Here is a 15,903-nt window from a genome sequence, read left to right on the forward strand (position 1 = left end):
GCACAACTGTCTTAAATGAGCTTTACTGAAAAATGGGTCCTAGTAAAGGGTTTGCTGCAACAGGAAATGGGAAAAGTCAGACTGCACACTAAAAAATAAATATGGGGAACAGTTGGCAAAGATGTCAGTGAATGTATTCTCCAAACTGCTGTTTCTGTAGCTCCCTCCAGTGTCCTGTGTTGTTTCCAGGATTTAGTCTGCCATCAGAGTATTCAGACTAATAAACTCTTGTTTTCCAGTTAAAAAGTCCCTGTTGCCATCAAGGGTGGTTCTGATCTGTGCAGGTGCCTGCTGCTTAAATAGCACATTCAGTGGGTTTGTTTATATTTGCTGCTGATGCAGGTATTCACATTTATGCTCCAGAATTAGGAGACACTGAGAATTTGCAGGGATTTTTTGTTTAATTTGGATTGTTTTGCAGGAGGTGTTCACCTCTTGTAAATGCTAACTTTAATTGCTTCAGGAAGAACTTTTTTTAGTAAATGTTATTTGCTAAAAAATAAACATTGAAACTCAGCTGATTGAATGGTGACAAGTAATGGTGATTTTTATAACGTAGGTATAGTCTGCATGGAAAGACTTCTTGGGGTCTTGTAAGCCTTGTATCTCCTTTCCTCTAAGCCATCAAAAGAATTATTTCAGCTGAACCTAATAAATGCAAAAACTGTATATATCAGGTGACTTCTCCAATGGTAGGAACACTTTCTTGGCTTAAAATGTTGCAGTCAGGTTTTGTGAAAGGCTTCAGATTCCCTCCAGAGGGAGTAAAGGGGAAGTGAAGGTGAAATGGTTCTCCCTTTATGAGCTCTCTGACTGTTACAGTTCTTTGCTTAATGGTGTTTGTGTGAGTAGGTAGCAACAGAAGCCATAATATCCAGTATTTAAAATACTTGAACAAGATGTGGGGTTTGTGTTTTGGGGCCAACTTGGATGAATCTGCAAAAGAAAAAGCTGTCCTGGTTGCACATTCCCATGATTTCACTGTAGTTCTGTGATTCTGTGGCTCAGGGAAGGTGTTTACTTCAGTCTTCTACCCTAAATGATGATTTAAGTATTGCTATTTCTTCATTATGCAGCTTTCATAAGTGAGAGGAAAGCTGGAAAGCACAATTCCCGAAGGTTCAAACTGAACTCAGCTAAACTCCGATTTTTCATTTCACTCTTGGCCTTCCAGCAGTCACAAGATCAACTCATGACTTGATCTCAGTATACATAATGTATTGGAAGGGATGGGAGGTATTTAATTGTTGTAGGCACTTAGCAACCATGGTAGGTTAGGTCTGAAACGAGCATTTTTTAAATATATTTGAAATAACTTCCTGGGGTAGGAAATGACAACCTGCTGTTGATGTGGTGATCTGAGCTCTGTGACTCCTGTTACTGGGGTCACAGAGCTAACTAAAACCAAACTCCTTCTGGGGGAAAACAAGGGGGTGGGTGTTAAATGTGTTTGATTACAGTAGGATAAAAATAATAGAGTCAGATGGGGTAAGTAGTGAACCTGGAGTCCTGCTGTGGAGGAGCAGCAGATGTCCATAAACAGTTTCTGAGTATATCTAATCCCCAGTTTTCATGAGAACACAGCAAGTAGCAGCTATTAAAAATCCAGACAGTAAAAAGGCTGCAGATTGAGTTTGTCTTAAAAGGAAAGGTGTTTCCAGCTGCAGTGCCCCTCAGATAGTGCTCTGCAGTAGCCTGACATTCCCCACTGCCTGCCTGGGCAGGGCCCAGTTCTCCTGAGGCTTCATTCAGGTGACCTGCTGCAGCTCCACTCAGTGGTCACTGTTTGGGGTGGGATTTTTTTTTTTTTTCTGTTTGTAAAATTCTTCTGGTGAGGAGACCTTTTGTCTCCTGCGGTCATGGAAAATGTGCTCACATGCTACCTCAGCGTGTCAGGCATGTCCAAACTCATCCTGTTAACTGGACACTGAAGCCAGGAGTGCTGCTGTGCTAGGACTAAATGTGTGTTTGCATAAATAAAATAACTTCTCAAAGGTTATTAAATAGGATCTTAGTGCACAAAGGTGTTAATGCTTGCAAGGGAGTTAGTGAAGAGCTAAGCATAAGCACATGGACTTGTTTGGTGTCAGAAGATTTTTGCAGTGGTCAGGGTAGAGCCTTCATTTCCATTCCTGTGTCCCCACGTCTCTGCACAGCCTGGGGATTGCTGTCTCAGAAGAAATGTTACACTCAGATCCAGCTCAACAGCACTGCTAATCCTGTGGTTAGCAAAATCTAGATAGCTTCTTGTGTTAGGTTTCTGCTGTTTATCTTTCCTCCCTGATGAGATATGGGATATATATTGTGAGGGGGAACATGCAGGAAAGCCTGGCAGCAGGAGGGACAGTGTTTATTGAGCAGAGACTGTGAAGAGCAGCAGACTAAAATGTCCTCCAAAGAGGTAGAGAAATAAGTTACAAACAGAAGCTTAAACTTGCAGGTGATTACATCCAGATCACCATAGTTAAATGAAATGATCTGTCTGTTTGCTGACCTGTGCTTTTTAAGATCTAACACCAGAGAGGCCTGTGATTGCCTGGACTGGGTCTCACAGAGAAGGGAGAACTGTGTGAAAATGTTGTTTGAACATAAACCTGCTCTACAGAGCATTCAAATGACCTGACAAGTCTGCACTCGCTGGCACCATCATGGACTGAGGAGCTTTCTGCTTTGGGAATTAACAGAATCTGCTTAAAACTTTTGTCCAAAAGATGGAAAGAGCTGTCAGAGTTCAGAGAGTTCCTGTGTGCTCTGCAGTCATCCTTGGAAGGTGCTTGAAATGGCATTTCCTGTTGAACTCTTTTGTGTTGATGCAAAGAGGATGGTTTGTTTTCCTGCTGAGGAAAGTACTTGGGTATAATGAACACAGATCTGATTTCTATAAATGTTTCTATCCATTATTTAAAAACCCAGTAAGTTAATTCTGCCAATACCTGAAGCTGAACAAATAGGTGAAACCAGCTTGGCTTCTGCAATATTTTTTCTCAGACCCAGGCCCTGCTCTGAGGGAAGCCTCGGGAGGGGTCTCTTTGTCCAGCTGTAGCAGTGACCATTCATGGAGTTTATGGGTGAGATCCCCAAAGCCCTGACCCAGATCCAGGTTCTTGCTCTGGAGTCCCTGATCGAGCCAGTCCCTGTCCCTCTTGGCTAATGGAACCAAGACAGTGCTGCATAAGCAGATGTCCTGAGCAATCTATTTATTACATTCATTACCTTCATAGCAATGTCCTGACATTTTTATTAGGCTGTCTGGAGCTAAACTGGCCTGCACATCTCTCCTGTCCCCAGACATGCTGCTGCCACACTGAATACACTCTTAATGGAGCATCTGTGTTAACGAGCCCTTTGCAGCATCCCGAGGTTGTTAAAATTCATGTAAAACACACAGGTATTGAGCTGTGAGTTGTGTTTACACCCGCTGAGGTATTGACATTCAGGTTTTGTGTGCTCAGTGCCAAGGTTGCAAGGATTCAGCATCTTTGTTTTGCTGACAAACACATCTCTGGGGCTGGGGCAGCAGCGGTGCTGCAGCTGCATTGGATTTGCTGTCAGGATCTGCCGCTTGCTTTTTGGGTTTTATGTTTTCACTGGTGCCTCTATTTCCATACCATCATGGTTTTACCACTTCTGTGTGCCTTGAAACCGCTCTGGTTGCTGAAATGCAGCATTTGAGGCTGCTCAGTATCTGCTGCATATAAAATTGGGTGAGCTGTATTGCCTAGTGAACTGGCAGGGACTTTAGAGGGATTCTTTGAACTTTGGCCTGGCAGTGGGTCTGACTAAAGTCCATTTGCTCAGGTAAAGCTGAGGGGCCTGTCATTCCCTTACGGTGCCATAGAAAGTGATTACATCCTGCTTGAAATCTGGGGCTTGTTACCTGAAAATGTTCTCAGAAAGTGCTTGTCCTCCCCTCTTCAAGTGGAGGCAAGAGTGTGGTGTTAAGTTATAATTTCCAAAGGAAAAAAAAAACCCACACCTTTTGCAGCTCAAGTACGGTTACCTTCTGGTTTGTTTTTTTTTTAGTCAAAATAGTTCCTTCCAGGAGTGACTGGGAAGGAAAGCAAATCAGATTATTGCCATGATAACAGCTGGATGAGCCAAGTTGCCTCAAGGTCTCAAGCTGTGAGTGAATACCTTTGTCTTAGGAGCAGAAGACCACAGTCTGATGCAGGAGCTGATGGTTTATAGCAGTATAAAAGTTGTTTTTCACAGAGTAAGTGGAATAGGTCCATGTGCTTTCTTCTACAGGGTAGCAGCTCAATAAACTGTAAGCCAACCTTTTTGATTTTTAAACTGAGACCCGTTGTAAAATGTGTTAGTTCCTGCAAGAAATCGGGGGCTGATTGTGTGATACTGAATTGACTGCACCTCCAAAGGCTCCACACTGAGGTGTGTGCATCTGCAGCATCCTGTGACTGCTGTGACTTTTGGAGATGTGTCATCACCATTTGGTGCTCCTGTGGCAGGCTCCTGCCACTCCTGGTTATCCTTAAAACCTCTCTGGTGTTACAGGAGACACTTCCAAGTGCTGTATGCTCAGAGTTCTGGCGACTAAACCTTCCTTGTGCTGCCTTGGCTTGCTGCTGCAGCTGCCAAACATTTACTGTTGGTACTTGAACAGTAGCTGGGTCTTCAATGGGTGTGCAAGACAGTTTGTTAACTCCAGATCTTGAGTAAGAAGGGGTTGTGTGTGTGCTGTACAGGAAAACGTGTGTTTATCCGTGCTGGAGATTACGAAGCTCTTGTAGTATGAATCTTATCTTTAGAATGTGTTTCCTGAATTCATCTTTCTGTCTTTCCTTTCAGTGACAGCTCAGCCTCTCTTTGGCATTTACTACAGCTGCTTGGGGAGAGTGTAATACCGAGATAAAGAAAAGTTCTGGTCGTCTGCCAGCTCTGCTGACCACCAGAAAAAGTTCTGTGGGCCACAATTCATTACAGTGGCCTTCATTTTTGAATACCAACTCTTTTATCACCGAACTCTGAGCAGAAGTATTGAACTGGCAGTAAAATTTGGGTTTATTAGATTAGTAACAGGTATCTGCAGGGCTGGTTCACTGCAGGGTCTGTGTTTGTGGTTGCAACGTGTTCAGTCCAGTCCGATGACATACCTGTGGATCACAGTAATGTGTGAGATGATTTCAGGTGTGATCTTCAGGCTGAAGGATCAAGCAGAGCAATATCATTGCGTTGCCAAATTACCAGGTAAACACAGGGAGCTCACTCAAAATCTGAATACTTATGAAAAGTGGTTTTGAATTTGTCATTCTAAGTGTGTGAACAGAGGAGAATGAGGAACAGGGCAAGGACAAGCTGGGAAGTAAAAGGAATGAAGGTGGGTCAGATCCTTCAGCTACCAAAAGGGTCTCGAGTCCAGAACAGCTGCTCCCATGCACTTGTGTTCCTTCAGAGGGTCACAGAGGAGGGGCTGACCAGGAGGTGCCTTAAGGATTCCGTATGTGCTTCTGTATCATGCTGAGCACGAACCAGGTGCTTTAAGCTAAAGGAATAGAGAGGGAAACTCTGAAATTCCCTTTCCTGGTGAGACACCTTCACAAGACTTTGAAGTTAAACATGAATCTTCAGAATTTTCAGCATTTCATAGATTTCAGACACTTAAATGTAATTTGATAATCTGAGCCAGGGTTTCTGGGCTCATTACCGTTCAGCTCCTTGGTGTCTTTGCATCAAAAACATTCCTTTATAAAACTGGGTGAGTGGATGGTTTGACAGTTTAGATCTTTCTTTTCCACAGGTCACTGAAATAATGCGTTACCTACACTGATATTGCTTGTTGAGAGCAGACATTGCTGCTTGTGTCCCTTTTCCTGCTCAAGTCCCTTCAGTCATCTTTGCTTCAGGCTCTGTAAAAAAGGTGTAATTGAGCATTGACCTCTCTGTGTCAGACCCTCAAAGATTTAATGATAAGTAAACTATACAGTGATTGGATGTGGGGCTGGTGAGGGAAGGGTTTAATGAACTGATAATATTGCAAAATAGGTGTTGAATTCTCAAGTAGGCAGCCTAATCATCGATCATGATGGGCAGCTGACCAAAGGGCTTTAAAAGCAGGGGTTTGTTCTTTCAGTGATGCTTATCTCCCTACCCCTGTACTTGTCTGATTTCTTTGCTCAAGAACTAGAAACAGAAATACTCTTTGACAGCTTAAATAACCAAATTTAGAATGTGGCTTCCTGTTCTGACTGGTTCTTCAGGATTAAAGTACAGTTTTGCGTGCTTTCCCTGTTCCTGCCTCCCCCTGCCCTTTTTTTAAATTTTTTTTTTCTTTGTTTTAACTAGATATGGGCTCCTTTATAATTACTTGGTGAAGTTCCCCTGGCTGTGTGTAATCCAGCTGGTGTATGTAAGCCCTGCCTTGGTGGGTGGTATGTCTGTTAATCACTGGGAAAGCTTTGTGTCTGTGCTGTACTCTATCTCATTCTACCCTGCGTGCATTGGCTTGTTTATGATCGCTGCTACTGAAATCACTTCATGTTTTCCTGGTAAATTGGGCTGCAGAACACACAAGGCTTCATCTCCCATGCTAAAACTATCCAGAAGGTTTCTGACAGATCCAGCTCTCCTCCAAGTTGCAGAAGCAGCAGTAGGAGATGAATGCAGGAGGTGCTGCTCTCATCCAGTCTCTACCTGATTACAGGTTTGCTGCTTTAATTTAAGGCTATTCCCAAATAAATCAGTCTATTTGGACCCTTAATCCACTCGGGTTCATCTGTTGACTGTGTTCAGTGTTTAAAGCCACATATCCTCACAGCAAAAGGATGATTTGACTGCCTTCCCACCAAAACCGCAGGGTCATCAGGTCCTTTGACCCTCAAAAAGCTCAGTGTGGCAGCAAATTTTTCAAGGCTACCCCTTAGGACCCTTTTCCCATGAGAGCCGATGCAGAGACAGCTGCTTTGTGGACAAAGACCGAGTGTAGCTGCCGGTGAGAAAAACAAAGGGCTTGGCCCCACCTCTGCACACGGAAATGAACTTGCTACCTCTGCTGTGCCTCTGCTAGACTCCCGTGCTCGGCTGTGGGCAGGGACGTGTTGTTTTCAAAATTCAGTGACTTTTCATAAATATCACCGGAAGCAGCTGTTGAACAGTAAAGAACAAACTTTCCACATGTGCGGTAAAGGCGGCTGAGCAGGCACGGCCGTGGCATCGCTGGGCTGGGAGAGGATGTGCTGGGGATGAGGGGGAGGTTTGTTTGTCTAACACAGCAGCTTCGCGAGTTTTTTTCATAAGCCTTTGAAAATATGGGTCTGGGTTCTGCATTGCCTTACCTGTGATACTGATAGTAATGATTGAGGGCAAAATTCCTGTGTGACAGCTTCCCACTGTCCCTTTCACCTTGAACATGACCAGTGTTACAGCTGTAGTACTTTTCATATTTCCAGGAACAGAACATTCCTTGCTTTTGCAGAGAGTACCTGGACTTCAGTCCAAACAGACTTAATAATACCCAACCCTTCACACCCACTGTAAAGACTGTGACAGTATATTGTGTTCATTATGTTAATTCTCTCTTCAAAAAGAGAGAACTGAGGGGACCAGAGAAAAATCTCACTGGTAGGTGTATTCTAAAATGAAAAGAGGTCATCAGGTTCCCCCTCAGTGTAGGCTAAAAATTGAAGATGCCTAATAAGACAATCATGCTCCAGATTTAATCATGTTAGCACGTGAGCAAGCCCCTGTGGGATAGGAGTGGGTGGAACTCGATGACACCCACACCTTCGTGTGGTCTGACAAGAAGCAGCAATTCAGCCTGAAGCTGTTGATCTTGGATGGAAACAGAAGCTTGATGAATGCCCTGTTTGCATGTGGACTATGTGCACTCACAGGACTGGGTGTCCAGCTCTGAGCATGCCTCAAATGTCAAATCATTAGTGGCAAGTGTGACCAGGGCACTTCATGGTGACCTGTGCAGTGAGGCCTGGGCTGGACAAGGAGAAGCCATCAGCTGTAGGACACAGAATTACTCTGTTACACCACTGCAAGATCGAAAACTACTGAAGTGCACCGGGAAGGAGAAACAGCTGAAGGTACTATGCAAGCTGTGTGATTGTGTAGTTTTACAATGCAGACATCGGCAAAGATGATGACTGTATGAATAAACAATATGTTGTCAGCCTTGTCTGCCAGAACTGAACACTACAAGTCAATATGAGAGATTTGTCCATGCATATTCTCCTTTCAGCCCCTGAAACTTCTCTCCAGAGGCAGCTCTGGTAGCATTCCCTCTGCTCCCCTCCTGAAGTGCCTGCTCAGGCATCCCTCACACTCTTTGGTTTTTTTTTCCATTGTGCTTCCATAACTGGTTCTAGCTGCTGCCTTAATGTAGCAAAGGTTTGGGATGGGTGTTTTTACAGTGTGTCTCACGTGCAGTATACAACTCCAGTTTATTTGTGTGGTGTTCAAAGGTTGAACAGGATCCTGCTGCCCCACAGGCTGGTGATGTTGTGGTGCCTTGTGGGGTTTGCTGGTCCCGTGGCCTCTTGGGGACTGCAAAATGCCAAAGAGAACTGGGACAAGCAGTACCCTTTTCCCTACAGCAAAGTGTAATTTCGTGGGCTGGGCAGCACTTGGGACCCCAGACAGGCGTGTTTACATCTTGTCATGCAGTGATGAATGGCTCTGCTCTCATGCTCTGTTGCAGCACAGCGGTGATTTAGGCTGCTACCTGTCATCACTGCAATTTTGTGCACTTTAAATTCTTCATGTATTTGTCCCAGCAGAGTGCACCTGCTTCCAGCCAGGAGCAGTTTCTTGGCTGTCTTGTGACTTGCTGCCTAAACTCTATCTCACACATCTCTTTCTTTCTGCCTGCTCCTTGCTCCTGCATGCTGAGAGATCAATTTACTGGGTCTAAACTTTTACTCGTGTCTAAACATAGGAGCAACTTTGACAAAGAAACAGAGTTGTTCCCTAAGTCTGATGTTGAAAGCAAAATATGAAAATAACACAGCACTCAGTGCTGTTGTCTAGTTGATAGCATGGTGATGAGTCAAAGATTTGACTTCATCTTGGAGGTCTTTTCCAACCTTAATGATTCTCTGAGTCTCCACAAATGGACAGTGGGAACTGAAATGCTAATCTCACTAACATGTACCTGAAAGCAGTGCCATTCTCAGGCTGGGGTTTCAATCTTTATGGCAACAAGCCCAAGTTCAAATAGCTTTTATTAGTGCAGATTTCAAGATCTGAACTTACTTGGGGATTTTCTATTTCTGTTCTCTAAAGGTTCACAAAGAAAACAAATGGGTTATTTCTGTCATCACTTGGTTCCCTGGCATATGGAGATGCAGTGCATGATTGTATTAATCCAGGACTAACTCATTTACAAATCTATTATCCATATGTTATGAGTAGCTGCTTGTAGTTAATCACTGCACTTGTTTTCAGCAGGTTTTAAGGGCTTGCCTGGTAGTGGTGGTTATGTGTAAGAAATCTGACGTGTCTGGACAGTATCTAAGTACATTTAGTCTTCTACAATGCTTGAATAAAGCCCTTAAGTTATTAATTAGAAAAGAACAGAAGTTCTGGGCTTGTTTTTCAGTCTGTGAATGTGTGGTATGTGTTACTACTGAATATGAGGTTCTTGCCAGTCTCTTGACCTCTGGAAGGATTGAGTTACCCTCCATTTCTTAATGTCTTGATTTTTCCATTGCTTCTTGCAACCAACTTCATTTCTCTCTAACAAAATGATTTTTTTTGGCATTGCAGCAAGCTGGCACTGCATTTTCTTTACAGCTGTGAGGCACCATTACCAGAGCTGTGCTCCTGGCTATATAGGATGACACTGCTTAAATTATTGCAACCAAACAGTACCCTAGAAAAACGTGCAGAATCAGAGATTCCACTGCTTTGCCTTTCCTCTGCCCATCCCTGAAGTGGAGATGGTCAAGACATTTCAGACAAATGTCTTCTTGCTCCTGTCAAGTCTCCTATCAAGACCTGAAGCAGCTGCCATCACACTGTGTTGGTTTTTTCAACCTCTCTCTACTTCTCTGAAACTTTTAGTTAATAATCAGAAATAAAGCTGATGAAGCTTTTGGCTTGCAGCTCTGCTGCCAGATCACAGGGACAGCTCTGCATTGATGCCTTGGTATTTTTTGCTCTTGAGTAGATGTCGTTAACAAGTAGTTGTGTTTAAACTCCCATCTTCCCATGCCAGCTCACTTGTGCCTCCTTGCTGGGCATGAGCCACCCACAGCAGATGACTTCAGGCTGCGATATCGTGTTCCTCTGTGCTGGGATGTTCTGCATTCCTATGGGAAACACAAAACTGAGCTTGCTTCCAGTCCAAGGCTCCTCGGTTTTTCGCCCACTCTGCTCGCTGGGTGTAAGGGCTGGAGAATGCCGGGCTGGGATGGGCAGTGCAGGGTGGGATCGAGCTGCCCCCGGCTCTCCCCGGTGGAAAACTGTATTAAGTTTCCCTCGCACTGTAACATCTGAATTCCCAGCGGCCAAACGACAAGACTTTTGTTCTAAATAACTTCCTTTCTTCCTTTTCTCGAGGGGCGATGGAGCTAAAGATTAAACAGCACTGAAAGGCAGCTGCTTCTCTTCTCCTTTGGCAGAAAGCAAGTTGTCTCGTCTCTGCATATGAAAGTTACTGCCAAGAACTCTTCCCCCCGTCTCCTGCAGGAGAGAAATTAAGGTCGTTTCCTAAGCACCCGAGTTGTCGCTGCCTGCCTTTTGCAAAACATCGTTTGATGTGCTGCATCAAACCCGGTTGCAGGGCGTGCAGCCTCGCTGGCCTAGATCTGAGGGGGAAAAAAGGGGAAATGAAAAAGGGAAAAGGAAAAACTGGGCGCACCCGCGCTGGGTGCTGTGCTCCGTCCCTCGCTGCTGCCCGCTGGAGCAACCGGCAGCTGAACCCCGGCCCGTGAGCGGGGCGGACCGTCCGTCTGTCCCTGATCCGCGTGTCCCGGTCCCGCCTGTCCCTGATTCGCGTGTCCCGGTCCGCGTGTCTCGGTCCCGCCTCTCCCCATCCCGCGTGTCCCGATCCCGCTTGTCCCTGATTCGCGTGTCTCGGTCCCGCCTTGTCCCTGATTCGCGTGTGCCGGTCGCGCCTGTCCCCATCCCGCGTGTCCCATCCCGCGTGTCCCCTCCCGCAGCCCCGCGCCACGTGCGGGGTGGGCGGGGCAGGGGGCGGGGCCTGTCCGGACCCCGCCCTCGGGCCGCGCCTGCGCGGCGGGGGCGGCGCGGCGGGCGCGGGGCAGAGCGGCGGTGCCGATGCCGCGGGGCAGGGCGGCCGCCGCGGTGGGGAGCGATGATCCCCTACTTCTCCGACAACGCCGTCATCTCCCAGGGCGCCATCGCCCAGCTGTGAGTACCGGTACACACCGCCGAGACTCCCCTTCCCGGTGCCGCTCTGCCTGCCCCGGCTCCCGGCGGCTCCCCCTGCCCGGGCGTGCGCTGCTCTCACTCCGCTCTCTCCTCTCTCCCCTCTTTCCTCGCCCGCCCCGTTCCCCGAAGCTCGCTCCACCGCCGCTTGCCTCCAGGCAAACTTTCCCCTGGCCGGCACCGCAGTGTGGAAGTGCTGATAAGCGCCGGCAGCGCCCGGCGGCTGCTGCTCCCTCACCGCTCATTTCCCTGATTTTTTTTTTTTTTTTTTTTTTTTTTTGTTTTGTTTTGTTTTGTTTTCACTACAAGCACTCCGAGTCCCATCCGAGCGCTTCTTCTCTTACACGGGAGCTGCCCGGGCAGCTCAGGGCTGCGCTTCCTCTTGCCGGAGCCGCCGGTTCCCGGTGCCGGTGCGGGAGCTCCAGCCGGGCTGGGCGCTGACAGCGGGGCACACATCCCCGGCTCGCATAGTCCGGCCGTGTTTTGGGCTTAAAGCCGAGATTATCCCCTTTATCTGATTTCTTGGCTTATCGTAAAGCGGCAGAGGGGACTGTGGGGCTGGGGTGTCCAGGTCTGAGACACTACGCTCAGCACCTGCGGGTCACAAGGCACAGGCGTGAGCTGCTCCCAGTTGTTCTGTACTGTCAGTCTTGGGCAGCTCTGAAGTGCAGAGTGTCTCCGTGTCCCAAACTAAGCCGCATGGAAAATCAGTCTCTCCAGCTGCACACCCCCCTTTGATATGCAGATACGAATAATCATTTAATTTATAAACAATTAACAGCCACTGCCTGAGTCGTGGGGTTTGGCTGGGAGGATTAAGGAGGGAAGTGGCAGCTATGGGGTGATAGATAAGGCGTTCACAGAGATAGGCGCTGTGGTCTAGCCGTGCTTGATACTTCTTTAAAGAAGCCAACAGACTGTTTTATCTCTTGGAAACATCATGAAAGGTTTCTAGATAGTGGGATAAAGTGCTGGGTCCCACCTGGAACTGTGTTCTTGTCTCAAGAAGCTCCTGCTAGAACTGCAGCTGCCTTGCATTTAAGAAGTCTTTAGTAGATATCTCTGCTTGTGCTTCATATGGAAATGAGTCCCCGGACTCCATGCCTTCTTTTATGAGCGCTAGCAATCACTGCTGCAGTTGGTAATCAGTTCAGTTAAGTCTCTCTAAGCCTTTCATACTCAACCCAAAATGTTTGTGATTTATAATTTTTTCTGCTTGCAGTGTTGCCTGTAAACATCTGCGGTTACTGATTATGTAGGTTTAACAGAGATGCACCTAAACTGTTCTTCCAAAGCAATGATGCAAACTGGATGTGCCCTGGGCTTTGGGAAGTTGCAGTAATTCTGAAATTGTGGTGAAAACCCCAACATACTGTGGGCTGAAACATTTCCTTGGAGCTCTGGATGATTTACCGAGCTAGAGTAGGTAGCCAGGTAACAATTTAAGTGCTTTTAAGGTGTTTGTTTTATCCGCTGCTCAAACACCTAACCCACAGTTGGAGACTGTGCAAAAAGGAATCAAAGGAAAGGGGAAATGCTGCTCCTCTCTGCTCCCTCCGTCACATGTCACACGGATCCCTGCAGCAAAGTGCCTCGTGGTGGTTTAAATGGCCACTTGGTTGGAAGGACCACCCTTTCCTTTTCTGGGGACAGAGATAACAAGAGTTATCAGTGAAGCCTACCGCTGTCCTTTGCCTCCTGTGAGGGAAGATTAATAAGCATGAGAATGACAGAGCTCTTGGCCCATGCTGAAGTGTTCTTTCAGGGCTGAGTGCTGGATTAATATTTTGCTACTGTTCTCAATCAGGATGGTGCTGCGGCTCTCAGGCTGGCCTAATAAAGGCCAGTAGTTAAAGTTTGTGCTCCTAATTACAACTTCACAAAGGCTGATTAATATTGGATGTCCTTATTTCATCATGAACAAGACCTAAAAATCCAGATTTAGTTGTTTGCTATGCTAAAAATATGTTCTCTGTGGAATGGAAAGGGCAGTGGTGACCCAACCATTATCAGAAACTTCTGTTTCAGTGTATTCTTTAGTAGATGTATTTGGCTGATCAGCTCTGACTTTCAGAGATCAGCAGAAATTACTCTTGTGTTGACGCTTTTAGTCAGTAATGTAGTCAGCTGGTCTGGGTCTAATTCATTTCAGGTTCACAAGGATTCAAATAATGTCCGGGAGACTTGCGTTTATCCAAATGCTTAGAATTTATAGTTGTAACTTGTTCCAGAAAGTCTTGCTACTCTCACTGAACCTAGGGAGAATTCTGCTGATTTACTAGTTTACTTGTGTGTAGGATTCAAACTTTACTTTGGTCTACTAAAACTTTAAGGCAGCTGATAGAAAAGATAGAAAGAAAAAAGCAATGCTTCAGATAGTCTGTGAAATTCAAAGAATTTTTAACAAGAAACTTGGAGGAATTGCCATGGATCAGTTTTTCCTGCCTGCAGTCTCCTCCTTTTCCCCTGGCCAAGTTTTAGTTACTCAGTTAATTGCTGGTGTCCCTGAAGTGGCTTTTCCAAGTTTCTCTGATAATGCCAGATTCCTCTGTCACCCACTTTTCCTCTTTATCTCAGTGACAAAGCAGGATGATCCAGCCATCAGGGCACTCACTTGGGGTTTGAGAAAACCCAGCTCTTGCTTTCACTATGCCACATCCTTCCTCTGTGTCTTACCAGGCTGTGTTCAGCAGGGCTGAAGGTGCAGAGGGATGCTCAGCCTTTGTTCAGAACCTGAGGATTGACCACCTCCCTGTAGTGCCCACATCCCTCTGGCATTTTGACGCATTTTTTGTGGTGTTTAAGTGTTTTTGTCTCTGCCTTGGCTTCCTTTCTGCCAGGCAGCAGTGGGAGCCTTCCCTTGGCACAGTCAAGCACATGTTGAAGCATCCCTGCCCTGTTTACTCCTTCATCCTCCAGCACTCAGGAGCCAGGTGGATCTAACTCACTGTCACTACTTTCCATGGTTCTCGTACTTACCTGTTTTCTATTACGAGATGTTAACTCATAGTTTTTATGTGTATTTTAAACTTTGAGGGGGAAAAAAGAAGGAGCAGGAGTAGACGCTTTCTTCACAGCGTTGTGAGTTTATGGTGGAGCTCTTAAGGGAAAAAATAAACTTAAGAAGTTAAACTGAATTGTTTTCAGCGATAGGTAGACACAAAATGTCCTTTCAGACCTCGCTTAGCAACCTGTTGCTCTTTCCCATAATCAGTTTTCTTCTAAGTGACAGCCCTTGTGTGCAGAGTGCGAAGAAACAACACTTCCTGGTGTAAGAGATAGTTCTGAGGCTGTGCAGGTAATTACAAACTGTACAGTAAATGACAACACTGGGTAATTGAGGCTCATTGTGTTGCCACCTCCATGCTGTAACCTGTCTTTGTGCCCAGCCTGCTTGGCCCTTTGTCCTCCCCCACCCCTTTCATTTGTCTCTGTCATGTGGCCATGGCCTTTATGGTGGGAAATTTCATGACCACCTAATCTTGAATTGTGCCAAGTCAGGAGCTTGGATAGGTGTGTGGCTGCTGTTGCATTCTTTGGAGAACTGCTTATTTATTTATCTATTATATGGGAAGCCTTAGAACCTTTTTATCTCCTTACAGTGTTATTGCTGCCAAAACCCTTGACCGTTCAGCGATTAGAACGCAATCGTCTGAGCAGCATGTTATTGGAAATCTTTAATTGCTTCTGTGCCATTGTAAAGCACCATAACTTCGTGTTTTACCATTGTACTGAGAGTCAATGATATTTAAGAACTGAGGAGGAGATGCTTGGAAACTGCTGCAAAAAACCTGGAAGATCAGCAGAGTCACTTCAGTTACCACTTTTAACTAAAGTTACCTTGTGAGCTGAGGCTTGCTCTGGTTAAAAGGGCTTGAAAAACAGAAAGCAGTTGACCAGCCCTTCATGTCTTGTAGAGCCTGGTAGGATCAGGACAGACTGCAGCAGTTGTTTTCTCCATTCAAGTGTGCATTGTGTGCTCTGGCTTTGTGTGGCTGCAGAAGACAGCCTCCTAGTCCATCAGGGATGTGATGGGAATGTGCAGGCAGGGGAACCTGACCCTTTCCCTTCCTGCCCACCCCTCCACGCAGCTGAGCTCACCCTGCACAGTGGATGGGCTTCCTGTTGACAGAGCAGAGTCGTCGGGGATTTCTCATCTTTTTAATTTCTTTGCTGCTTGTGATGGAACAAATGCTGTGCTTAAGAGGCCTCTTACTACCCACTGCTTACTAAAAACTGTTCACATAGGCTGTGGTATTTGCGTAAAAGTAGTATGGTCTGTGCTGAGTTGATCATTAACTAAGCCAGGGCTGTATTGTTCATAACTACTTTTCCTGTTTGGCTTTTCCTTTTATTCCCCTGGAAGCTGTGGGTATTTGTCTCACCGATCCTTCCTGGTAAGGGCTGGAGGAGAGACAGAGATGGTTATCAGACATCACATCAAAACCTGAGCCACAAACCAGTGTTTCAAGGACAAACCCCCCACACCTCCACCCTTTTTGAGCAATATGTTTTAGTTAGGAAGCCCACGCTGCTGGGTTGCCAAGT

At 46.0% G+C, this 15,903-nt stretch overlaps 1 protein-coding gene across 3 annotated transcripts in view; it reads left to right on the forward strand.

Annotated features, from left to right (window-relative positions):
* Positions 1-15,903, forward strand: part of SSH2 (slingshot protein phosphatase 2) — an 87,628-nt gene that overhangs the window by 28,663 nt on the left and 43,062 nt on the right. The window contains exon 1 of one of the 3 annotated variants that reach the window (XM_033078154.1): positions 11,246-11,337. The exons of the other annotated variants lie outside the window; for them this stretch is intronic. Coding sequence (XP_032934045.1) covers positions 11,282-11,337 — 56 coding nt within the window. The 5' untranslated portion in view covers positions 11,246-11,281. Of the gene's footprint in view, positions 1-11,245; positions 11,338-15,903 lie in introns of those variants that run through there. 3 annotated transcript variants of the gene reach the window in all.

Source organism: Catharus ustulatus, chromosome 22, assembly GCF_009819885.2.
Source record: "Catharus ustulatus isolate bCatUst1 chromosome 22, bCatUst1.pri.v2, whole genome shotgun sequence".
Classification (NCBI taxonomy): Eukaryota; Metazoa; Chordata; class Aves; order Passeriformes; family Turdidae; genus Catharus; species Catharus ustulatus.